The sequence below is a fragment of the Malania oleifera genome, chromosome 3 (genome assembly GCF_029873635.1).
Source record: "Malania oleifera isolate guangnan ecotype guangnan chromosome 3, ASM2987363v1, whole genome shotgun sequence".
Classification (NCBI taxonomy): Eukaryota; Viridiplantae; Streptophyta; class Magnoliopsida; order Santalales; family Ximeniaceae; genus Malania; species Malania oleifera.
In genome coordinates, this window is record NC_080419.1 from 112310320 (window position 1) to 112337924 (window position 27605).

Below are 27605 nucleotides of genomic sequence, written 5' to 3' on the forward strand. Positions count from 1 at the left end.
AGGGAAATTATGGCAAGAAGGCAGGTCGCCAGTGACTTTTATTCCAAAGCCTCTTCTTCAAAATCCTCAAAAATTGCTTTGTCAAACAGATTCTCCCCACTGGAGAGATCAAAACCTCAAACCCCTAGCTTCAAAGACATTATCGAAGGAAAGGCTGTTTCCCCCCAACCTTCTCCATCAAAAGGTCCCTCGAAGGGATATTTTACTAAAAATATTTATGAAGACTTATTTCCAGTTGAGCTCGAATGAGAAGCCTCTCAACCATTTGAGATTATCAAAAAATACTTCTTTAGAAGATGTCACTTTGACACTCCTGACATTATCAAAGATAGAAGGTTTTACGAATTAATTCTTATTGAATCAAATTCTGTTATTATTGATCATACTTATGATCTTCAAGAACCACAAAAAATTAACTTTTCAAAAATAAAAATTATCAAGGTCATTTCTCCAGGCGTTTGGGGACAACATCCTCGAACTTCAAAAGAATTTAAAAGAGTTTATATTCCTCAAACCTATGATTAGCAAGATTACCAAAAAGCCTGATTTTATGTTTTTTAAGAAATTTTACTCACTCCTGGTTCGTTCATTTTGATCAAAAGATTGTGAAAACCTTCCCAAAATGGTTTCTCACGTGGTTCTCTTTCTTTGGAGCTGAAGCATATATTTTCCCAAAAGAAATCCAAAATGATTTTGAATTATTCAGAAAAAATTTTAAGCTCCCTCTTGATTATTCAAAAGGTCGTTGTGAAGAGACTACTAGTCTCCTTTTCTTTTGCTCATTCTTCATGATTACCTGGATCTTCTGCTGGGATTATGTTCTGGTTTCTCCAGCAGACAGTTCTTTTGGACATTCAAAAACTTTACGAAGAATTTTTAAAATCCGTTGGTGGGATAAATTTATTATGCCTGAAGGAAAGGTTCGAGCATGGCTTTCAAAATCCTCTTGTCCAGAACCCTTTATTCAGAAAAAGAAGATTGTTATTGAAGAAGAAGACGATGCCATGTCTACAGTTTCCCTTTCTTCAAGAAAGTCAAAATCTTCCACCAAATCAAAATTACTCAAGATGATTGCCCAGCTTGCTTCTGATGAGTCTGGATCCGAACCCGACTCGCCACCTGCTCCGAACTTCAATTTACTAGGATCCGACATTGAATCCTAGTACAAGTTTATGAATGATCCTGAGGAAACTTCCTCGAAGTAGACTATTTATCAAGACAAAGACCCCTTTGGCATCTGCGACAGGCCATCCTGTCATCATTGACTATTTATCAAGACAAAGACCCCTTTGGCATCTGCGACAGGTCATCCTGTCATTCTATATTGTAAATTATGAGTGAGGTTTGAGTGCTTTTACACCTGTCCACCATTTGGGGCCAGGGCTGTATTTTATTTTCAGAGTCAATATTTTAATTAAAGGTGGTGGGTTCCCACACAAATGCAGCCGTCCATGTGCTGTCACCTTTATTTAAAGTATTTTGTCTTGTTGCGTCGGCTCATTTGTCCTGTAAGGATTCCGCGTCTTTTAAGTGGACGATGGGGCCCAAAGAGCACCCTCACTTATTTTCCCGGATTCCAAATGTTTGAAGTCCGAGCCAGTCTGCCTATAAATAAGAAGCTTAGCTTCATTTGTTTCTCGCACCAAGTTGAGGGTTTAATTTCTCATAGAGAAAGCCTGAGTCTTCGAGCTCCACTCAACTATTCTCTTCTCCCATCCCTCTCAACTTCTGTAAGTCCTTCTTTATAATAATAAAAGTTTGTTTATCAAAGAATTTTGTTTAATCATTTCTAAGTATGCTCTGCACTTGCAACTTTGTTTGATCTGGTGCATCAGAAAAACTATTTATTTATTCAATATTCTCAAGATTAAACAGACGTAATAGCCAGTCCCCCCAGCGGACTCTTAGTCATCCCTTAAATCTGAGAAGAACTGTTTTCAATTTTCTGATGCACCAGATCAAACAAAGTTGCAAGTGCAGAGCATACTTAGAAATGATTAAACAAAATTCTTTGATAAACAAACTTTTATTATTATAAAGAAGGACTTACAGAAGTTGAGAGGGATGGGAGAAGAGAATAGTTGAGTGGAGCTCGAAGACTCAGGCTTTCTCTATGAGAAATTAAACCATCAACTTGGTGCGAGAAACAAATGAAGCTAAGCTTCTTATTTATAGGCAGACTGGCTCGGACTTCAAACATTTGGAATCCGGGAAAATAAGTGCGGGTGCTCTTTGGGCCCCATCGTCCACTTAAAAGACGCGGAATCCTTACAGGACAAATGAGCCGACACAACAAGACAAAATACTTTAAATAAAGGTGACAGCACATGGACGGCTGCATTTGTGTGGGAACCCACCACCTTTAATTAAAATATTGACTCTGAAAATAAAATACAGCCCTGGCCCCAAATGGTGGACAGGTGTAAAAGCACTCAAACTTCACTCATAATTTACAATATAGAATGACAGGATGACCTGTCGCAGATGCCAAAGGGGTCTTTGTCTTGATAAATAGTCAATGATGACAGGATGGCCTGTCGCAGATGCCAAAGGGGTCTTTGTCTTGATAAATAGTCTACTTCGAGGAAGTTTCCTCAGGATCATTCATAAACTTGTACTAGGATTCAATGTCGGATCCTAGTAAATTGAAGTTCGGAGCAGGTGGCGAGTCGGGTTCGAATCCAGACTCATCAGAAGCAAGCTGGGCAATCATCTTGAGTAATTTTGATTTGGTGGAAGATTTTGACTTTCTTGAAGAAAGGGAAACTGTAGACATGGCATCGTCTTCTTCTTCAATAACAATCTTCTTTTTCTGAATAAAGGGTTCTGGACAAGAGGATTTTGAAAGCCATGCTCGAACCTTTCCTTCAGGCATAATAAATTTATCCCACCAACGGATTTTAAAAATTCTTCGTAAAGTTTTTGAATGTCCAAAAGAACTGTCTGCTGGAGAAACCAGAACATAATCCCAGCAGAAGATCCAGGTAATCATGAAGAATGAGCAAAAGAAAAGGAGACTAGTAGTCTCTTCACAACGACCTTTTGAATAATCAAGAGGGAGCTTAAAATTTTTTCTGAATAATTCAAAATCATTTTGGATTTCTTTTGGGAAAATATATGCTTCAGCTCCAAAGAAAGAGAACCACGTGAGAAACCATTTTGGGAAGGTTTTCACAATCTTTTGATCAAAATGAACGAACCAGGAGTGAGTAAAATTTCTTAAAAAACATAAAATCAGGCTTTTTGGTAATCTTGATAATCATAGGTTTGAGGAATATAAACTCTTTTAAATTCTTTTGAAGTTCGAGGATGTTGTCCCCAAACGCCTGGAGAAATGACCTTGATAATTTTTATTTTTGAAAAGTTAATTTTTTGTGGTTCTTGAAGATCATAAGTATGATCAATAATAACAAAATTTGATTCAATAAGAATTAATTCGTAAAACCTTCTATCTTTGATAATGTCAGGAGTGTCAAAGTGACATCCTCTAAAGAAGTATTTTTTGATAATCTCAAATGGTTGAGAGGCTTCCCATTCGAGCTCAACTGGAAATAAGTCTTCATAAATATTTTTAGTAAAATATCCCTTCGAGGGACCTTTTGATGGAGAAGGTCGGGGGTAAACAGCCTTTCCTTCCATAATGTCTTTGAAGCTAGGGGTTTGAGGTTTTGATCTCTCCAGTGGGGAGAATTTGTTTGACAAAGCAATTTTTGAGGATTTTGAAGAAGAGGCTTTGGAATAAAAGTCACTATCGACCTGCCTTCTTGCCATAATTTCCCTGTAGAAATTCTCTTGTTAAAAAATCCGGTATTGAGTTTGAGGTTCCTTTAATAAATTCAATTTTGAAGTCAAAAACCGAAAGGATTGCTTGCCATCTTGCAAAAATCTGTTTTGAAACAAGATTTTTAACATCTTTTTCAATAATATTTTTTGCACTAGCACAATCAATTCGAAGTAAAAATTCTTTATTAATTAGATCATCTTGAAATTTTTGAATGCATAAAACAATTGAAAGCATTTCCTTCTTAATGGTGAAGTAATTGACTTGAGGTCCTGACCAGGCTCCTGAATGGAATCTTACTAAGGTTTCTTTTATCTCAACTCTTTGTTTTAAAATACCTCCGAATCCATCATTAGAGGCATTAGTTTCAACTATCATAAAAACTTCAGGGTCAGGTAGGCTAAGGCATGGTAGAGTTTTAACCAAAGTTTTAACTTTAATAATAATTTGGGTACATTCTTCATTCCAGATTGGAGGATTTTTCTTAAGCCTTTCAAATAGTGGTTTGATTAAGATTCTAAGATTTGGAATGAAATCTGCAACGTAATTAAGGCATCCTAAGAATCTTTGCAACTGATTTTTATTGGTAATTTCATTTGGGAATTTATCAGCAAATTCTAAGGATCTTTGAATTGGGGTGATTTTATTTTGATAAATTTAATGTCCAAGAAATCTAATATTAGTTTGGAATAACTTGATTTTTGGTTTAGAAACGACCAAACCATTTTTCTTAACAATATTGTAAAAAATGTGAAGATGCTTAAAATGTTAACTTATTGACTCAAAGTATACAAGGACATCGTCAATGTATACGATTGTGAAATTTGTATATTTGTTAAAAATTTCATTCATAATATTTTGAAACTCTGATGGAGCATTCTTCAACCCAAAGGGCATAACATTCCATTCGTAATGTCCAAATGGTACCGTGAATGCTGTTTTGTATTTATCAGCTTCATCAATTTGAATTTGCCAAAATCCAGATTTCATGTCAAATTTTGAATATATTGATGCAGTATTAAGTCTATTGAGTAATTCTCTTTTGTTAGGTATTGGATACCTAATCCATTGTAAAGCTTTGTTTAAAGGCTTATAATTAATAACAAGTCTTGGTGCACCCCTTTCAATTTCAGCTTGATTCTGAACATAGAAGGCTGCACAACTCCAAGGAGATTTGCTTTTTCTAATAAGTTTTTTGCTAAGTAATTCCTGTATTTCTTTTTTGCAGTATTCGAGTAATTCTTTACTCATTTGAATAGGTCTAGCTTTTGTAGGTATTTTTTCATCATTAAAAGAAGAGTCCAGATCACTCTTAAATTTCTTTCATGTCTTAAAAAATGTTAGAGACAAAGCTTAACCCATGTTTTGGGAAGGTTCTGCCTGTCTATATACCCAAATTGAATCCTAAGATCCACAATTCAAATCCAAAAATGAAAGAAAATAATTATTCAAATTGAATTAATTTTGAGCATCTAAAAGTCTTTCAGTTGCCCTAGCAGTCCTTATCCAAGAAGGTCAAGGACTCATCCTTTCCAAATATGATTGTGAATGATCATCTTTAAAAAAAAAAATGATTAAAACAATGAAAATGGTTCGACATTTAAATTTTCTAGATCATTCCAAATAATAATGATAAGGAATATAGAACAATTTTATAGTATCTGTTGACTTTTTGACTCTGATCTCTATTTTGATACTGACAAAGCACCAGTATCTTATCCGTGTTTAAGTATGTGAATAGGTCTTTGTAAAAACTGCATCATGCATGATAGGTTTATGCTCAAAGAGGCCTTAGAATGACCATAGTCTGACCGTAGGGATCCAAACCTAACCTTAGGGGACCCAACCTAAACTCAAAACCTTTTTTCTTAAAAGCTAAAACTCATACAAAGGTTTTAAAATAACTTAAGGTAAAAAAAAAGGGTTTGCAAAGACGGTCGACCGACGTTGGATTTTTGGGCTTAATTTAAAGCCCGGTCGACTAACCCCATCATGCACAAACTGGCTCGGTCGACCGAACAGGTCAGAAGTCAACGTGTTGACTTCGCTCCGTCGACCATACTGAATTGAACACTCCATCCTCGGTTGACCAAACCATAAAGTGTCCGACTCCCCAACTACTTGGTCGACCGAACCCACGAAGGGTTCAAAATCGCCTTAATATGGTTGACCAAACTTGCAGTTTAAATTAGCCTTGGTCGACTGAACTTATAAAAGTTGTCGACCGAATCCTGTCCTTAGTCGACCAAACCTCTCGGATTGGTCAATTTTTTACTGCAAATAATTGAGGTTAATTTTAATTAAACATCATTAATCTTTTTCCAAAATAACCTACGTGTCCCCAACGGTTATTTTTTCATGAATATCTATATATACCCCTTTATTTGTTTAGATTAAAAAGCGATTAGCAAAAAATCATTAGCAAGAATCCTCTGAAATCTTTTATACTCATACTTCTCTTATTGCTCAAATTCTTTCAATCTTTTAAAGCATTCTACTCATTCTCCTTACACTTTGACTGAAAAACAATTTTTTGAGGAGAATCATTTAATCATTTGTTATACTCCATGGTTGCAAACTAATTGTAACTTGAAAAGGAGTTTGATTGTTGATTGTTGTGCACATTTCGTACATCTATTTGAAGCTTACAACTCTCTCATTTTGCATTATCTGAAATTGATTTTTAGAGAGTAAGCTAAAGTTATTCCCATTGTATTTGACTGATAAATATCATTTAGGAAGAACTCATTTCTTGCTTCTGAGTCTCGGCATCCTTATTGCCAGATTCAAGGGCTTGCTTGTGCCATATGATAGAATATATTTTTGCAAGCTTGATCCTAATCTCTATTGTGCTTAATCCTGAAAATATATTTGTTGAGATATCTGATTAAGGTTTTCAACGTTCCTTTGATTGTTCATATATTATAATATTATATTAAATCAAAGAACACACTCTCTCGCACATACATATATACACATAGTATTGAGAGTTGACATAGCTTAACCAATCTCACCTTGAGCATAAGTACTTATCAATTGTGAGTGCATTGGTTGTGTTGTGCGTATCGGTACATATCTGCTTAGTGTAAGAAGCATCTAGTTGTACGAAATTTTTTATTTGATTATCTGTTGTATTCCCGACAGGTGGTCGGAAGAGGGAGACTAACCCTGTGAATAGTCCCGAATTGCTCTGACTTGGTTAGGAGAGCACCGGACTGGTTCAGACCCAGTTAGGAGAACTAGGTGCACCATCCTGGTAAGGTGTTGTAATCGGTGTCACTCCACCCGTTAAGCGGGCAACTAGTGGAATTCTCTTGCTTGTGAGCTTGAGGCGGGGACGTAGGCAGTACTGGCCCAACCCCGATAACATATCGTGTGTGTACTTTACATTTTCACAATTTATTTTCCGCACCTATATGTTATTGTTTAAATGATCTGATCATTTTAATTCCTGCACTTGAATGATTATGTTTTATTATTATGTATGATTGTGAATTATTGAGTCTGCTATATATGCTTTGAATATTTGCTCAGTTAATTGCTTGGGGAATTGAGTCTGTTTTTAGAAAGAACCTAGGTTGCGAAATACTGCTAATATCTAATTTAACCTAGAAAGAAGTTTTAAAATTCCAATTCACCCTCCTCCCCTCTTGAGAATACACCAATTCCAACAGTATCAGGCAATAAAGACAAAATTGGATGATAGTTGACAATGATAGTGTGAATGATGGCAGTGGGATTGATCAATTATTGAGCTTCTTTGTAAATTTAGCCATTTTTTCGGTCTATAGTATGGTTCTCCTCAACTATTGACATCTAAGGGCATCGATGCACCACAAGGCTCCCTGCTTTGCGAGGGGAGGGGGAGGATTGTCACATTTTTTGCAGCCTTACCCCTGCTTTAGTGCAGAGAGACTGTTCCTTGGGCTCGAATCCTCGACCAACCGGTCATAGAGTAACCTTACCATTGATCCAAGGTTTGCCCTGAAAACTGTTGACATCTAAACTATTTAATTTTGGAGTTATTAATATAAGTCCAGGTTGCTTCTAAGCTTACTTCTCTTGTAGGTTGTGGGATTTTAGTGGTTTTTGACTTAATAAGCTCCTTTAGGTGGGAATCCTCAGTATGTGGGGATTGAGTTCCAGTGATTGCGAAGGTTTCTAAAAGTCTTGATTTCTCCTTTCCTCGATTCCCCTATACTTTTTTTGTCCTTATTTGATGTGGGGTTGCTAATCACCTAGAGGGGGAGTATGAGAGATTTCTTTTAGTCAAGGGTTGGTGAAGAATCTCCATTTTGTGGGTTGGGGTAGGTCTAAGGAGGAAGGGGACCTGAGTCTTGACAAATTGGTGTCTAAGAACATTTTGGTGGGTAAAAGATATGGTGATTTCCTTTGGAAACAGATTCCAGAGGGCATAGGTTTAAAGTAAATTTGATATGCAAGAGAATATATGGGATGCTAATACTACTGGGTTACTCATAAAAGCCCACAGAAATTCATATTGCAAGTATCTTTTTTCCTTTTGTCCTTGTATCAAATGTCAAGTTGGCAATGATTGCAAGGTCTGGTTTTTGAATTATCTTACTTTGTGTTCTAATGCACTTAGCTCTTGTCCTAACGCGTTTTTTCTTCTTTATGACACTAAGTTTTCTTGGGATTTTCAATTTCATAGAAATCTGAATGATGGTAGATTGAGCAGCTTTCCTCTCTTAGGTTTGTTGGATTCTTTTTAAGAATACTAATGCTAGAGACATTAGAGTTTGGTGCCACTATAATTCTGGTATTTTTCTCATAAATCATTTTTCTCTCATCTAATTCCATCTTCCCATTCATTTCCCATTGCTATTGTCTTTAGAGAGAGAAAATTCCTTCAAAGATAAAGGCTTTTGTGTGGATTTCCATTCTTAATAGAGTAAACACCAACAATTTGTTGCAGCTTCAATGACCATACATGACTATCTCCTCAGATATGTGTTTTATGTTTAATGCTATAGTGAGGATCATGCACATTTATTTCTTCATTGCTTTGTGGCTTGGTGCTTATGGAGTAAGCTTTTTTGTTTGCTGGCAGAGTGTTGGAGCTTAAAGGATTACTTTTTTGCTTTTTGGAGGCAAAAGAAGGCGAAGCTTTTGTGGTACTGTGCAGTCTTTGCAGTTATATGGGTAATTTGGTTGGAGAGGAACACTCAGATTTTTTTGGTATCATGCTTCATCCATACATTGGATTTGAGACAAGATTGTTTTTTTCCTCTTTGTGGTGTTCCCTACTGGGTCTTGGTATAATAAACAAAATTTAACTGACTTATGAATTTGACTTATATTAATTGAATATGTTTAATACAAATATTATTAGAGCTACTGCACCTTAGACACAACATCATGTCATTGATGTATTAATTTATAATATATTAGACCTAAAACTTGCATTCTTATGTCTATTAACCATTTCTAAAGTTTCAAAAGAATACCATGCTTTAATACTAATGTCCATCATTTTTTTAAAAATTGAATTGGCATTGACATCAAAATTGAAATTTCCATAAAAAATATTTGTACTTTTAAAGCTTTGCAACTTTAATCAAACCCAAAATTTAAGACCTTGCTTGCAAATACTCTTAATTGGCTTGATTTCAGAAAATTTGAAGGAAATTCCTTACTAGGTGAGGCTTCTTTCTCAAAACCATGAATCCGTGATCATGCGCTTTTTAACGCCCCCACCCCTCTTTTCAAAAAAAAAATTGATAGTCTCACTCCCATCATTATAAACGTCGAAGTACTTTTTAGTAGCCCATATGCATAAGAAACAAAGGTAGTGTTTGGGGGCATGGATTTTGAGGCTTAGATTTGAATTTGTATGGGTTTGGAAGAAAATCAATGCAATTTTGTACTATGTTTTATTCAAATCCACACAAATCCAAATCCAAACCTCGAAATCATGCTCCCAAATGTAGGGTAAGAGTATAATCTTCGCTTTAATGAATACGAAGTTACAATGTGATTGTCATGTGAAAATACCATTTTTCATGTAATTATGTTAATTTAGATGTTGAGGTTAAGACAAATTTATTTTAAAATGTTATATTTTAGTTTATATTTTTCAGTTTCTATACATATTTGAGCCTATATTATGTATAATTTACATAGATGTTTCCAACCATCGACTCAACCACATCTCTGCACTTCCCTGCACCTGCATCCATTCTCACATCACATAACTATGATTTCACATTAATCAGAACTCAAGGACATTGAAGGCCGCCTAAAATGAGTTCAATGTACCAATTAGAAATAGTTAAAATTGGATTAAAATGAATGATCTAACTTGAAGATAGGTCACTCCCTCTATTTATAATACAAATTAAATACATTCTAGTGACAATAATAACCTAACTAATTCTCATTAATTAACATACTAACACACTTGAATAATAATACTAAAAGACTTAAATAACCTCTAACACTCCCCTTCATGCTGGAGCATAAATGTCTTATGCTCCCAGCGTGTTACAAATTAATTTAACACAAGCGCCGCACCCCCCCCCCCCAAAAAAAAAATCAGCAAGCTACATGTTTCTCCCTAACAAAGTGGCTCAACTTCAATGTGCTTCGTCCGCTCATGAAAGACCGGGTTGAAGGCAATATGAAGAGAAGCTTGATTGTTACACATCAACTTCATAGGCTAAGAACGTGAAAACCCCAATTCTTCCATGTTCCTTAACCAGACAAGTTCACAAGCAATGTGAGTCATAGTTCTATATTATGATTCAACACTTGACCTTGCCACCACAATTTGATTCCTACTCTTCAAGAAACCAAAATACCATCAACCAAAAGATACAGTACCCGGTGGTGGATCTCCAATCGGAAGGCAATCCAGGCCAATCTGCATCTGCATATCTATGGATATAAGTGTCACCCTAATCACGATATAAAAGATCTCTCCTGGGTGCACCTTTGAGATATCTCAAGATGAGAATTACTGCATCCAATTGACTTGTCCTCGGAGAATCTAGAAATTGACTCACAACACTAGTTGCAAAAATATGTCTAATCGAGTGACTGTGAAACAATTCAATTTTCAAACAAGTCTCTAATATTGTCCAAGATTAGGTAGCAAATCATCTTTTAAGAAGATTAATGGAAAAGTTTAGGGAAAAGAAGAGGGACTTGCATATGATATTTATTGACCTTGAGAAAGCATATGATAGGATACCTAGGGAAGTTCTATGGTGGGTTTTAGAAAAAAAGGGTGTATGCAGTAGGTATACCAATGTCATTAAGGATATGTACAATGGAGTAATGACTAGTGTAAGGACTATAGATGGAGAAACTAGAGAATTTCCAATCACCATAGGTGTACATCAAGGATCTACTTTGAGTCCATATCTTTTTGCTTTAGTGATGGACCAATTGACTACGAATATTCAAAAGGAGGTTCCATGGTGTATGTTGTTTGTAGATGATATTGTATTAATTGACGAAACTAGCGACAAAGTAGAGGTTGAGTTAGAATTATGGAGAGAAACTTTGGTATCTAGAGGCTTTAGGATAAGTAGAAATAAGACAGAATATATGAAATGTAATTTTAGTAATGATAGGAGGAATATTGGAGACAAAATTAAACTTGATGATGAAGAAATAAATACCACTTGTAGATTCGATACCTTGGATCTATTATGCAAACTGAAGGAGAAATTGAAGATGATGTAATGTATAGAGTTAAAGCAGGTTGGGTAAAATGGAGAAGCGCTTCAAGTGTGCTCTGTGATCGTAGAATACCCTTAAAATTGAAAGGCAAGTTTTATAGGACAGCTATAAGACCAGCTATGCTATATAAACTAGAATGTTGGGCGACGAAGAAACATAATATCCAAAAAAGTAAAAGTTGGCGAGATGAGAATGCTTAGATGGATGAGTGGTATAACATTAAAGGATAAATTAAGGAATGAACATATTTGTAGTAAGTTAGGTGCGGCTCCTATAGAAGATTAGATAAGGGAGGGACAACTTAGATGGTATGGACAGTTCCAACGTAGGCCACATAGTGCACTTGTGAGGAAGAGTGACATAGCAGCCTAGAAAGACACATTTTATACCACGAGGATCCTACTTATCCACCTTAGGAATTAGTTGATGAACAAAGGACACACCTAAATATACGAGGAGGAAGAGAAAATAGAGCTGAATTAGGAAAGAGAATGGAGCAGGGAATTTTACAACTAAGAACAAAGGATGGTATTCTATTGATCAGATAGCAAGCACTAAGTATAGCATCACTCCAAAACACTTTAGGTACATGCATTTGATAAAGTAAGGTGCAAGTGATTTCAAGAAGATGTCTATTTTTCCACTCTGCAACCCCATTTTGTTAAGGAGTGTGGGCACAGGATGATTGATGAACAATACCAAACTGAGCTATATAAGTAGTGAATTGTGGACTAAAAAACTCTTTAGCATTATTACTTCAACATATTCAAACTGGAAAACCAAATTAAGTTTTTATTTCATAACAAAAGGCACAAAATACATGAAATAACTCAGAATGATCTTTTATTAAATATAACACAGCCATTCTTGAATAATCATCCACAAAGGTTATAAAGTACCGAAAACCCAACTTGGACACAACCCTACTAGAACCCCAGACATCTTAATGAACTAAAATAAAAGGGCTTGCAGCCCATTTATTGACTCAAGAAGAAAAAGAAACACGACGGTGCTTTCCCAACTGACAAGACTCACAATTGAGACTAGACACAAAACTTAAATTAGGAATAAGACATTTTAACTTTTCCAATGAAGGATGACCCGGGCGACAACGAATTTGGAAAGGTGTGGCAGCAGCAGCACAGGCAGCAGAAGGAGATAGCGGCTCAAAGTAATAGAGTCCACCAGCCTCACGCCCTTCGTCGATCGTCGTCCATGTCTTCAAATCCTAACTAACCATAGAATCAGGGAAAAAATGTCACTGAACAATTCATAGATTTAGTAATTTTGCTAATGGACATAACATTGAAAGGAAATTTGGGAATATATAACACCAAAGGAATAGAAATAGAAGAAGTGGGATTTACAGGCCCTATTCCCTTGACCACGGTAGTGGATCTATCAGAAAGAGTAACACAAGGTAAATTTGTAGGATATTGAAGAGTGGAGAAAAAGCTAGGTATACCTGTGCTATGATCAAGGGCTATAGAGTCTATAACCCAAGGACTAGGGCGCGAAGTATTGGATGACAGTCATACTGTGTGATTACCTGTTTAGGCAAGAGATGCAATGGGAAGTAAAGCTTGTTGTGATGCTTGATAGTGCTGGAACTTGGAATACTCTTACTCTGACGTGGATTCAGTACGTTGTTGCCCCCACTCGACCCCAAAGGTAAGGAGTCGGTGGTGGTTGCATTGGCTGCCCCCAAAGGTGTGAAGTTAGTGGTGGCTGCATTGGCAACACGTGAAGGTCTGCCGTGAAGATCTCAACATCACTCAATAGTATGATTACTCCATCCACAACGAGTACGCCTTCAAGGAGTACCTCTACCTCGTCCATCTTTACCAGTATGACTGTCAACGGAATAGCAAACAGCAAAGCAAAAGATTTCTTTCCTTACTTCAGCCCACATTTATTTCCTTATATTTCAATTCATTATTTTGTATAGTTAGCATATATCTAGTTTACATGTATAGGCTTGATAGATTATAGTTTACTTGTACAGGGCTAGAATCATGCTAGATCTTATTTACTTTCCATGTATAGCATTCTTGTAAATTCTATATATAATATATATAGAACTCAAGGCCAATTCATTCGGCCATTCACAAAATATTTGACATGGTATTAGAGCCAACATTGCTAAGTTTTTTTTCCCTTCAATTTTTTGTCTTTTCGGTTTCGTGGCTGTTGTGGTTTTGTTTTCTCTTGTGGAATTTTTTCTCTGTTCTTTCATTACTTCTGTGGTTGCGTGGCTGTCAGCACAGCAGGTTTCTGGGTTGCCATTTATTCCTCCAGTTTATGTCCTCGTGATTCTCGGCAAGCAGGCAACAGTTTTCTGTTGCTGTTTGTGACTTTCATCAAGCAGGCACAGCAAGTGTTTGATTTGCCACTTATTTCTCCAGTTTCTGTTCCTGTTTATGACTCCTGACAAGCAGGCTTGTGACTTCCGGCAAGCAAGCACAGCAGGTTTTTGGTTTGCCACTTACTTTTCCAGTTTCTGTTGCTGTTTGTGACTCTCAGCAAGCATGCAACAGCTTTCTGTTGCAGTTTCTGGCACTTATCTTCTCGTCACAGCAGGTTTTTGGTTCAAGATTTAATTTTTTAGTGTAGGGAGGTTGCTCTTGGTTTTTTCTTTGTACCTACGTTGTTTATTTTGGGCTTTTAGATTTTCTGGTGGTATGTTTCTTTCGGCACAGTCTGTTTTTCTGGGCTTCTCGATTTTCTTTCATTATTTAGCATGACCGCACATGTGTGTGCCAAGTTTATAGGCAACAATTATTCTACGTGCACTTTCCAGTTTGAACTTTTCCTGAACGGAAAATATCTTTGGAGTCATATTGATGGCATGGATTATGCACCCAATCCTGATAAATCCAAGGAGTCCGCAGCTTGTCCTTCATGGGCTATGCTTGATGCTCAGATTATGTCTTGACTTTTTGGCTTTATTGAACCACATACTGTCCCCAACTTGCAATCTTATCGCACCACTCAATCCATGTGGACTTATTTAAAAACAGTATATCATCAAGATAATGGTGCCCGTCGTTTTCAGTTAGAGCATGCTATTGCCATGTTTCAACATGACAATCGTTCCATCCAAGACTATTACTCGGGGTTTCTGACTCTTTGGAATGAATATTTTGATTTGCTTACTATGGATGTTCCTGTGGCTTCTCTTCCCATTATTCAGCATCTTCACGAGACTAGTCGTCGTGATAAGTTTCTTCTAAAACTCTGCCCCGAGTATGAATCTGTTCGCTCGTCTCTGCTAAATCGCTCTCCTGTTCCTTCTCTGGACGTTTGTTTTGGTGAGTTACTTCGTGAAGAACAACGGCTTAGTACTTAAGTTACTCTAGCACAATCTCATGGTAGTTCCGAGTCTATCCCTATGGGCTTATGCTCCTCAACAACGAGGACCGCCTACACATTCTAGCACTTTGCAGTGTTTTTGCTGCAAAGAATTTGGACATATCGCTACTAATTGTTCCAAGAAATTCTGCTCTTATTTCAAGAAGAAGGGTCACATTATCAAAGAATGCCCTATTTTCCCGCAAAATCGTCAGGCCCAGGCATTCCAAACTTCTATTAGTGTACCCCCCCCCCCCCACAATGAATTTTTCGGCCCCTGGCTCTTCTTCAAGTGACTTCTCTGCTCTTGCACCTTTTCCTGCGAATTACTGCACACCCGAAATGGTGCAACAGATGCTAATTTCCGCATTATCAGCAATGGGGCTCCAAGATAACAATTCTACTAATATCTGGTATGTGGACTCAGGTGCCTCTAATCACATGACAAATACCACTACCTTGTGTCATGTTCGGCCCTACGCTGGTCAATCTGCTATTCAGATTGCCAATGTTAGTTCTTTGCCAATAGTTGTTGTTGGAGATGCCACTTCTAAGTTCACTAATGTGTTTTTTGCTCCTCAGCTTTCCACGAATCTTATTTCTATTGGTTAATTTGTTGATAACAATTGTGCTGTTAATTTTTCTAGTAATGGTTGTGTTGTGCAGGACCAGGTAACGAGGGAGCCGATCGCGAAGGGACCTAAAGTGGGGTGCTTGTTTCCACTACTTATGCCTACTCCAGCACGTTCTCTAGTTTCTTCTATTAAGTCTTTTTCTTGTAATAATGTTTCAGATCTTAGTATGGTGTGGCATCATCGTTTAGGCCATCCCAATACTCAGATCTTATCTCATGTATTGAACTCTGGTTTACTTGGTAATAAAGAATGTTCTTCTTTATCTCTTGAGAGTGCCTTTTGCAAAGTTGGTAAAAGCAAAACTCTTCCCTTCCCTTCCCTTTACATGCTAGTAAAGCTTCTCACTGTTTTGAGCTTATCCATAGTGATGTTTGGGGACCTTCCCCGATTAGTTCACATGAAAAATTTAAATACTATGTGACTTTCATTGATGATCATAGTAGATTTACTTGGGGGTCTACTTTCTTCGCTCTAAATCTGAGGTTTTTCGTACTTTTATTGAGTTTTTAGCGAACGTTGACAATCAATTTTCTGCTTCTATAAAGACATTACGCGCAGATTCTGGTGATGAATGTGTCTACTGAGTTTCAGGAATTTTTGGCTTCTAAAGGCATTATTCATCAACGTTCATGTCCTGTTACTCCCCAACAGAATAGAGTAGACGAACGGAAAAATCGTCATCTCCTAGATGTGGTTCGTACTCACTTTCTGGAATCCTTCATTCCATCCTTGTTATGGGTTGAGGATCTGAAAACTACCACTTACTTGATTAATCGTTTACCTTCTCAAGTCCTGCTCATGGAGTCTCCCTATTTCCGTTTATTTGCAAAGCAACCTAGTTACGATAACCTCCGCACCTTTGGTTGTGTATGTTTTGTTCATTTACCTCCTCATGAACGACATAAATTAACTGCTCAATATGTTCGATGTGCATTATTGGGATACAATGTGTGTTAGAAGGAATTTGTTTGCTATGATCCTACATTACATCGTACACGCATTTCTAGGAATGCTATTTTCCTTGAAAATCAACATTTCTCCTGTGTCCTTTGTACCCTCCTCTTCTACTGTGATTCTCCCCTCCTTTGAGGAGCAGTTCTCGAATCTTCATCCACTAAGTTCTTGTTTTAAACCAAGTATTGTGTATACGCGGCGCCCCCTCTCACAGTCTCTTTCGGTAGCTCATCCAATATCTTATCCTACCACGCTCCAGATTCAGTCAATTGCAACACCTCCAGAGCCTTTGGTACGTCGCTCTTCTCGAGTGTCTATACCCCCAGACAGGTATGGGTTTCCCTCTTCAAGTTTTGGTAACTCTGTTTCAGCTCTTACTGTTGCATTGTCCAATTTAGATATTCCCACTTCCTACTCACATGCTGCCAAGCATGATTGTTGGCGATAAGCTATACAAGAAGAAATTAACGCTCTAGAGGCCAATCACACCTAGGACATTGAGCCTTGTCCTCCCACCATTGTTCCTCTAGGTTGTAAATGGGCTTACTTAGTCAAGGTCTGATTTGATGGAAGTCTGGATCATTACAAAGCTCGCCTTGTTGCACTTGGGAATAATCAAGAAAATGGTGTCAATTATGAAGAGACCTTTGCTCCTATGGCTAAGATGACTATTGTTCGTACAGTTCTAGCACCTGCTGCTTCTAGTGGGTGGCCACTACATCAGATGAATGTCAAGAATGCTTTTCTTCACGGGGATCTTAAAGAGTGTATTTATATGAAGCCACCCCCGGGCTTGTTTCCCTCTCCGACTTCACATGTGTGTAAGCTTTGTCGTTCTCTTTACGGTCTCAAACAAGCTCCGAGGGCTTGGTTTGATAAATTCCGCACCACTTTCTTACAATTTTCATTCAAGAGAGTAAGTATGACACTTCATTGTTTCTTCAGAAATCAGAAATGGGTATTGTTGTTCTTTTGGTTTATGTTGATGATATTGTGATTATTGATTCCGATTTTGCTTTACTTGCTCAGCTCAAGACTCATCTCTTAGAGTCCTTTCATATGAAAGATCTTGGGTCTCTCAAATATTTTCTTGGTCTTGAAGTGAATCGTAGTTGCTCAGGTATTTCACTCAATCAACATAAGTATGCTAGTGACTTAGTGGCCACAGCTGGCCTTCAGAAAGATACTTCGGTTGATACTCCCATGGAATTAAATGTCAAGCTTTGCAAAGAGGAGGGTGACTTACTTGCTGATCCCAATTTATACTTGAAGTTGGTGGATAGTCTTCTCTATCTCATCATTACTATACCAGACATTTCTTTTGCTATACAGCAAGTCAGCCAGTTTCTTCAAACTCCTCGTCATCTTCATTTGGCTACTGTCCGTAGCATCATATACTTTGTTCAGGGCACTTCTGGCTGTGGTTTATTCTTCCCTGCAGGCAATTCTACTCACCTTGTTGCTTATAGCGATGCTGATTGGGCTGGTTGTGCAGATACACGTCACTCCATCACTGGTTGGTGTGTGTTCTTAGGTGATGCATTGATCTCTCTTGGGAAGAGTAAAAGCAGACAAGTTTTCTTCTAAGATCATCAAAACGGAATCTTAAATATCAGGCAATGTCTCTTGCTGTTCTAAAATATTTGGCTTCGAGGCCTTTTGTTGCCTAAGCTAGATTTTTTTCTAAGACCGATCCTACCACTCTCTACAATGCCAATAAACAAGTGCTATCTAGATCACGGTCCAATTCCCTATCTATAATGCGCTCATGAAGCATAATTGAAGGGGGGTTCGATTGTCACCTACTATTCGTGGGGAAGCATTTTGGGACGCCTCAAGGGTTATCCACACTCTTCCCACACACATTTCCACTTGATTAACATGTGGATATCTCACCCAAGGCCCTCTCACTCGTCATCAAACTTGCGTTCCTAAGTAGCAAATGATGCTTGTTTGATCAACCCGCATCCAATTTGAGGGGGGCTGTCAACCGGAACAGCCAAACAGAAAAGCAAAAGATTTCTTTTTCCTTACTTCAGCCCCCATTTATTTCTTATAATTTCAATTCATTAATTCCTGTACAGTTAGCATAATATTTGTTTACATGTATAGGGCATTGACAGATTTATATTTTACTATATAGGCGTAGAATCATGCTAGAACTATTTCTTTTTCCACGGATAGCAGCCTTTGTAAGTCTATATATAATATATAGAACTCCGATGGCCCATTCAATTCGCCATTCACAAATATTTGACAATGAACCACTCAACCACTAACTATTAACGATAATTTTTTTGCAGTTGGGGAAGTAAAAACTAGAATCACCCTATGTAGCAAAGGTTGTCCTCGCAAAGACAAATGCAAAAGCGGGAGAATGCGTGCTAAAGGAAGCACGAATGACACAAGAATAAACATCGTCAAACGATGGCAGCTCGGCACTGCGAAGTATCTGAGGCCAAACTTCCTCAAACTCAGCTCTCAAGCCTGCTTGAACACAAAAAACTGTCATCTGCACCCTCAGCTTCTGCATCTCACGAACGTCGGCAATTATAGGTTGCACAACGCTCCTCATGAATACGCTTCAATCCTCCAAAAAATTTGCAAAGAGAAAACGAATTCCCTTTTGTTTGTAATGAAAGTGCTCCCCTAGAAATAACCATATATACGTGTAATGTTACTAGAGTATATAATTTTTTTAACATAATTCCCAATCTCCTTGCACATTCTAGATCCATAACCGTCCATGCCAATCTGAGGCTTCCGTCGATTTCCCCAGAACAGGAAAACAATTCAAGATCTATCCTTCATTTGAACCACAACGTCTTTTTCTCATTCTCATTCAAAAGGGAATTATATTGGAACAAGTGTCAAAATTTCCCTATTCTCAATCTCCCGCCTAAAATAATAAGAACACAGCCTGTAGAACCATGAACATATTTTCTTTTTTCCATTATCCCACTTTTTGAGTCGTTATTTTTTGTGGCAACAGTGGTGTAGAAACACATTTTTGGGATTTCCATAGATTCCCATCCAAAAAAAAAAAACCTCACAAATCCTGCAACCACATAAAATAAAAAATAAAATAATAAAATAAACATTCAAACTAATATTCGGAGAATCACAAACCTAAATGCGAAGCCTGACACAAACCACTAATAGTGAACAACTCACCGACCGGATATAGCACGAGCACTGCCAACAAGCCTCACAACGAACAATGGAACCAAACCTGCCACGGCTCCAAAAAAACTCACAAAGAAGCCTTCACAAACCTTGAACGGAAATTAACGGAATGCCACAAGTGCATAGCCAAAAAAGATTAAATTTTTTAGCAAAAAACTGACCTAACAGCTTGATAATGTAGTCTAAAGAAGGAATCAAAGCAAGTCGGAGGAAAAGAAAGAAGTGACTGGAACTTCACTCACACACCGGCGCGTGGGGGTCGACCCTGCCGGAATTTGGCCAGAGCATGGGGGGTCCTCCAGCGATGGGGTTTTGTGGGGTGAGTCGTCGGGGGGGTCCATTTATGGGTGTATGGTTGGTTTTGTGAAATAATATGGGATGGAGGTGGATTTGGGAAGGACAACCGCAGGAATGGTGTTTCCCAGCGACTAATAAGGGAAATAGGGTTTAGGTTTGATCACGCTCTAATACCAAGTTAAGATTTGATTAAAATGAATTACTTGAATATAGGAAGGATCTCTCCCTCTTAATTTTAATACAATTAATACAATTCTATGCCAATTAATCCCCTTACTACTCTCATTATTAACACTCTAAACACATCTAACACACTTAATAATAATAATAATAATACTAAAAGACATAAATAACCTGCAACAGAAATGATTATCACCCTGCTCTAAAGTTAGCAGATTTCAAGTGAATCACATTGGTACAGTACTGCTAGTCCTTGGGGAGCATGTACAAGGCATATGCTTGAGTCATTATATTTCTAATTTATTTTTGAATTGTTTTTACCTTATATTAAACATTAAATGTTTGTAGCAAAATGACAAACAAACATTCTCAAGTTCACCACAAGACTTCAAGAATGACCATTATATCTTTGAGGTAAAGAGCTTTAGAAAGGCCAAAATCAAAAGCAGATCTGTGTTTTCATGATACGCATATGCCATGCAAGCACACTTTAAACAGGTTCTGATAAACGGTAAGTGCAAAAAATGAAACAAAACATCAAACAAAGGTACTATAGCACATGTATAACAAAATTCAGTTCCTAACCTTTTTTTTAAAAAATACCTTTTTGCAGATTTTCCATGTTTTATTATTTTATTTTAATTTTTTAGAACATCACGGTTAGAATGTCGGATCAACATTTAGAATTGAATCTTAGCAAATTGAAGCAAATCTCAACCATTATAAAATTTGGGCTGTTTTTCAAGCATTCAAAAATATGTGCAGGATTCTGGCATATTCATATACAGTATACCCAAAAATTTGTTTTTCAAAAAAAAAAAAAAAAAAGGTTTAATTTCTTTCCAAAAGTTCAAAATTTGTTGTCTAAATCTGCATGATAATGAAAATGGGTTAAAATTCTTACCTTTGCAAATAATAGAGATAAAGAATTTGGAAACTCTCCTGTAATTACAATGAGAACTAGCAGAAATGGAAGAGAAAGAAAGCTGTTATAGAACATGATCTCAATTGATGAAAGCCCATCCTCGGCACCAGATTTCTCCACCAAAACAAGATACATGGTCTGCATTTGCAATTAAGAAATTGCATCAGCAAAGCAGACAAATAACAAATCCAAAAAACAAAGCTTTACAGTTTTGAAATAAGCATATATAGATGGTGCAAATCAAAAATGAGGCCGAACCTGAAAAAATACAGAAGTAAGAGCCATGCTATATCCAAAAAGGTCAAAAGAAAAATCTCCAAGTGCCGCTATGATAACCCCAGCAGCAGTCAGTGTTACTGAAAGACTTACCTAAAATACAAAAATAAAAAATGACAAAGCAAACGTCAATTCAAAAATAATTTTAAAACAAGTTACTGAATATAAATGCAAAAGTGATGTGCTTATTTTAGAAAATCAGACATTTATAGTTTTTAGGAGTTCAAAATAAGCATTGCACTTCTAACAACATAATGGACATCCTGCATCAGCAGTGTATTGGCTGCAAGGCTCATATGCACCAGGCTAATCCAAAAACATGGACTGCAATGCAAGATCAATCAGTTTGTGATGACAGAAAAATAGAGATCATTTTAGTGACTCTTGAAATTGAAATGCTAGAAAATTCAGAATATGTTTCCAAGAACAAATAGTCAAATCACTGTGGACGGGAAATACTTTAGACATGGTACTTAGTTCACTCAAGACAAGAAATTCAACATTCAAGCGTTTTTTTTTTTTTTTTGCTTCCTTTCCCCCCGCACCACAGGAGAGCATTGTTAGAACTCGAAACTTGTCAGAATGTTACACAATAAACCCAACCTTCCAAGTCCCCACAAGGCGGTCAGCAAACTTCTGAACTGTTTCGTGCCTAGAATAAATAGTTGGGATAAATCACTAAAGAAGCCGGGAAAAGACAGTAGAAGTGGTCAAAAGCTCATTCAATAATGAGTTCTATATAGAAAATTTTTGCTTTTGCACATACATTGATGGAACCAGCCTCTTGCAAAAATGCAAGGTAAGGCTGAGTACTATAGACCCATCAGGGTCCGCCGGTCAAAAGCTCATTCAAGAAAGAGTTCTATATAGAAATTTTTTTCTTTTGCACATACATTGATGGAACCAGCCTCTTGCAAAAATGCAAGGTAAGGCTGAGTACTACAGACCCATCAGGGTCCGCCCCTTCCCTGGACCCTCCGCATGTGCAGGAGCTTTGTGCACCAGGCCGCCCTTTTTGTTCTTTACATACATTGATAGAACTGTGGTGATGTCATCACTCAAGTTGGATAATTTTCCAATTTGGGTGAAGTTTGATAATATACCCTCAGTTTTACCAGACCAACATTGGGTTGAAAGAGCAGTGGTGATACCTTTATGCTTGGATTCATATCAATAAAATGATGAACATACTGTGCTTGTTTACGTGTTGAAGTTGATATCAAAGAGGGATCCACCATAATTTGTGGATATAAAGACTGCCTCTTGGAGCACCCTAACTGTAGATGTGGAGTATGAGTGGGAGCCAACAAAATGTGCAGTCTATTTGCCTTTCAACATTCATTTGGAAAGTGTAAAGCAAAAAAGCAATAGGTGGACAAAAAGGCTGAAAGAAACCACATTCCATTCAGAACTCTTTTGCGGTGTTTTTTTTAGCAAGTCATCAAGGGGATGCCAATCCATCGTTACGAAACATCAACCTGTTTGTAGAGTGTTGCAAACATCATTCCGTTGTGATCATTTACAATTTGTCCACTAAGCCAGCTGAAGGCTCTCTTATTTCTTTCTTTCCAAGCACACCAAAAGATAGCGAGAGGGATGAGGTTCAAAGCCTTTCACTTCTCCTTGGTGGCCCTGATTATTTCAGGAAATGATTTTCCTTAACATGATTTAACACAAGGGCTCTGGGTACTGATGCCTCTTCCATTTCTGAGCATCCTCCTGTTTTCCATAGTTCATTGTGCATTCCAAGCGCTTTAAATCCCTACGGGTATTGAACCTTCTGATACTCCCCGTTGGTTTTTTGTGATTACTTCCCATTTCCTCTCTTCTCTCTCTATTTCAATATCCTCAAATGTAAGGCTCTGTTCTCAAACCCTTCGAAGGACATGCCTATGGTTTTGCTTACTGATTTCAACTTCCGAAGAACCTAAAAAAAATACCTGATTCTTGAAGTGGGAACTGTCTGAGTCCATGTCATTCAAAGTACCAAAATTGGGTCTATCAATCAAATCCTCAAAGTTGGGATTGACATGCAAAGTGTCATAGCCTGTGCTAGGGGCTGGAACCAGGGCTAGTCTTTTAGCATCAGTTTGAGACATAGGGGATTCCTGCTGGACTAACTTTTTGGCAGCTTCAGGAGGACCGTCATGAAGCTTAAAGGGAGAAAAAGAGTTGAGTATGGACTTTGAGTAGTCAAGAGAGACTGCAAGGCAGAAAAAATCCCCGTAATTGTAGCTCCAAGGCCCAAGTTAAGGCCCACTCTGACTTCCTCAAACGTGACAAAAGCTTTGGACCTGCCTTCATCTTGCTTAGGAAAATCGAAAGAGCCAACTGCAGCACTGCTCTTCTCCCCCACAACACACGAAGGATCACATGAGATTACTTGTCTTCCCCACCACCTGCGATTTGGGTGTCAAGCCACCACTCAGCAATAGACTCAAAGGCTTTCCACAATGAGGGCACGGGCACAAGGGAGCTGATCTGTTAAGGAGAGGGTTCAAATCCACTGGGGAGGCCGTAAGCTTCTTCTCCACCTTCTGAACAACTGTAGAAGTTGAACCTTTCTTTGTGGGAGGAAAAAGACCGCAACCCAGCTCAGCTGCCAAGGAGATCCTCTTCCAACCCTTGGGTTCATACCCCTCCGGAAAAGCAAGGGTTATTCAGCCACCACTATTTGTTTCCATAAGGGCAAGGTAGTTCCTAAATTTGTTCGAGTTCAGGTGCAGAGTGAGTGTTCTATCATTGTCCATGTTTGATGAAACCAAGAAGTTGCCTGGGGTATGACTTTTTTCAAAGCCCAGAATTCCTCCCAAGATTCAAAGATCTGAATTCTTCCATCTCTAGGTAGATGGAGATCCTTCTTCCCCTGTGGTATTCTGTGATTCTAAGGAAATCAAAACTTCCCCCTTCAATAACCAGGTCGAAGGACTTCCTTTCTACCACCATAGTATGCTTCCCATCCCTCAGCATCTTGTCAAGGTAATCAACGAACAAACAGAGCCAAACCTTTCAGAGAGTGAAAGGTCCATGAGAGAAGAAGGCCTTCCAGCAAACAACCAGAGGACAGCTTAGAACTGGAGGAGCATGTGATCATCAGAAAACAAAGTTTGCGACCAGAGCTTGACGCAGAGGACAGCTACGAAGTGGAGAGAGCAAGCAGCCACCAGAAGAACAAAGAGAATCTTGCGAACCAGTCACAGAGGGCAGCTTCGAACAGGAGAGAGCTTGCCAGCACCAAAAAACAGAGAGAAACAATCGGAGAGTGCGTGACAAATGACAACGAAGATATGGCTGTGGAGAAGAGAAGAAGATGAAGAATGTTCGGCCAGGAGAAAAAGGGAGGGGGTTTGAAACTAGGGCATGTGACAAGAGAACAAGAGCGAGAGGAAAGGCAAGGTCGAAAGGGGTCACCCATCTACATTGAAACGTGAGAAGAGAATCTCCATTGTTGTTGATGAAGGGAGATGATGGAGGGAAGCAGCAAGGGTTGTTGGCGAAAGGGGGCATCGTCGAGCAGCGTCACATTCTCTTGTCTCCTGCTGTCATGCCCTTACTCAAAAATAAAATAACTCTTTTATGGTGTTGAATAATGAAAAGATAATTCAACTTCTGAAAGTGATTTGGACTCTACTGCCTCTCCAGATGAGGACAATCCTGACTCAATCACTATTTTAGATGTGAAATCATATGGTAATTTGGGTGTTTATGGAACAATTCCTTCAGACTCTACCATCAAGAAAGGAAATACTGTGGAAGAAGAAGAACCAACAGCTCCTATAAAAGAAGTGAATGCTTCTCCAACTAGTAAAATAAAAACCTCCTCCTGATTCAGTAATACAGATGTTACTCCAAGAATGCAGGACAGAATAACAAGACCAGTGGTCAGCACTCGAATAGCAAGTGTGTTCTACAGAGTAAATCTTCTGTAGGAAATAAAATGAAAAAGAGAGGCAGTCCTCCAAAAGTTCAGGTTAAACGTGATGGGAACATTAGGGGCATTGGGGCCTAAACCCTGCTAAACAGGAGGAGGTGCATAAATTTATAACAACTCACTCATTTGTGAAACCAAAGTTAAAGCTGCAAACTTCAAACTCACTCATTTGTGAAACCAAAGTTAAAGCTGCAAACTTCAATTCAATGACAGGGCCATTTAGAAGGACCGGATTTTCATGCACAACTATGACAGGTGTTGCAATCTTGGCAGCATTTTTGTTAGCTACAACACTCATATTTCAATGTCACTAACACAATCAGAAAACCTCAATGTATATCACAAAATTTCTCAAGGAACTGTTGCATAACTTTTTCTTATGCTTCCAACTGTAAAGAAGAATGGACGTTCATTTGGTCTAATCTCTTGGTTCTTGATAAGGTTGTTTCAAATGATCCCTGGATTTTAACAGGAGATTTCATCACAGTTACATAACTTTCTAAAAGCAGGTGTCCATTATCCACTTGTGGTTTATCTGGCATTATGGATTTCAAGGAGTGTTTGTCTGAATCAGGATTTGAGGGTACTCTTTCACTAGTCCTATCCTCAGTTGGACTAATAAAATTGTTTCATAGCAAGGAAAATTGGTGGAGAACTGGCCTTTCCTACATTTGGTTCCAAATTCCCATTCAGATTTTTGAATTGCTGGGTCAAGCATCCCCAATTAGTGGACATTGTCAAAGGAGCTTGGAACATATCTTTTCACGATACACTTATAATAACCCAAAAAAAAAAAAAAATGTAGAATAATAATAATGATCATTTAGTTAGTATTAAAACCAAAGTATTTCTCTGTTAGGATCTTTGACTTCATGTTTGATACCTAAGAAAGACCTTATCTTAGAGAGTGCTTAGAGACCATTATGGCTCAGTCGCTCCCTAGAGGTCGGCCTAGTCAAAATGGAATTTCATAGAATAATCAGGGCAGACACTGTTTGTACACGTAAATAAGTATATATACATAAAATAATATTTTGACTGACATAATTTGAAGAAATATATGATAAAATAAAAATAATAAAATGGGTACCCTATGCCGGGGGGGGCCACATGACCGGGTGGGCCCACACGAGTCTCAGACTCGAACTTGCTTCTTCCTTTATAATAAATAATAAAAATCTAATTCATGATAACTCTTACTCTACTCATTCTACCGTTCACACTTTCTTCCCAAATAATATGCACAATAAATAAATATAATTAAAGATAATAATAATAAATAAATAAATAAATAAGAAAGAGGAGCGTCGGCAATCCAATTGCAAAACACATCACCCCACATCTCACATGTCATCCCATCTTTCACCAATAATTTGAAAATATTGAAATTAAAATTTCACCCCTCCCCACACTTTTGAAAATGCAATTTTTCTCCCCAAAATTTTCCTATAAATAGGAAGCTCTTAACCTTCATTTTTCACAAAAATTTTTCAAGAGAAGAAAAGGATTAGTGAGTGAAAGAATTAGTGGTGGAAGGAGAAAATTCTCACCTACCCACTCTTTCCGATCTCATTTTTAGAGATGTTCATTGTGACCATAGTAGTTAAAAGCGCGCCTCAGGCGCAAGGCGCAGTGAAGCGAAGAGGCTTGCACCTCAAACCAGGTGAGGCGAGGCGACCTGCAAGAGGCGACGCTAGGCGAGACAAGGCGCACTGGGGCGACAGGCGCAGTGAGTCGTGCCTTGTGAATTTTCAGTCATTTAAAGGAGAGAAATAGCCACAGCCAGACCCATAGCCCTCATTCGACTCGAACGAACATAGCCCTAGCCCCTCTCGGCCCTACGAAGCCCTTCGTGAGTTCATCTTGCACATTCAAACCAGCAGGAGCCTTCGTGATCCTTCGAATCAGCAACGTGAGCTCGTCTGCGAGCCTTCGAACCAGCTGGAAACCTTCGCGACTTCATCTTCGAGCTTCGAACCAAGATCGTGAGTTTGTCTTCGACATTTTGAAGAAGCAAGACCCTTCGTGACTTCGTTTCGAACCAGCAGGAGCCCTCGCGAGTTCTTCTTCTTCTTCTTCTTCTTCTTCTTCTTCTTCTTCTTCTTCCTGCTGCCTGCTTGTTGCGTGCTACGTGCTGCTGACTGCTACCTGCTGCCTGCTGCCTGCTGCTTCTCTTTTTCTTCTTCTTCTTCTTCTTCTTCTTCTTTTTCTTCCTGCTGCCTGCTTGTGCGTGCTGCGTGCTGCTGACTGCTGCCTGCAACTTCTCTTTTTCTTTTCTTTAATTAATCTAAGCTTATAAATTATAACTAATACATAATATTTTTTTTTTTTAACTGAAATTTAGCTACTGTTTTTTAATTTGTAATATTTAGTTTAATTAAT

General features: G+C 38.1%; 1 protein-coding gene across 4 annotated transcripts in view; it reads right to left on the reverse strand.

The window, feature by feature from the left end:
- The window catches only part of LOC131151102 (UDP-galactose/UDP-glucose transporter 7), a 75118-nt gene that overhangs the window by 14603 nt on the left and 32910 nt on the right, over positions 1–27605 (reverse strand). For all 4 annotated transcript variants that reach the window (XM_058102301.1, XM_058102300.1, XM_058102303.1 and 1 more), the window contains exons 5-6: positions 21275–21385; positions 20996–21154 (exon numbers count right to left, since the gene is read on the reverse strand). In XM_058102301.1, coding sequence (XP_057958284.1) covers positions 20996–21154; positions 21275–21385 — 270 coding nt within the window. The remainder of the gene's footprint in view (positions 1–20995; positions 21155–21274; positions 21386–27605) is intronic.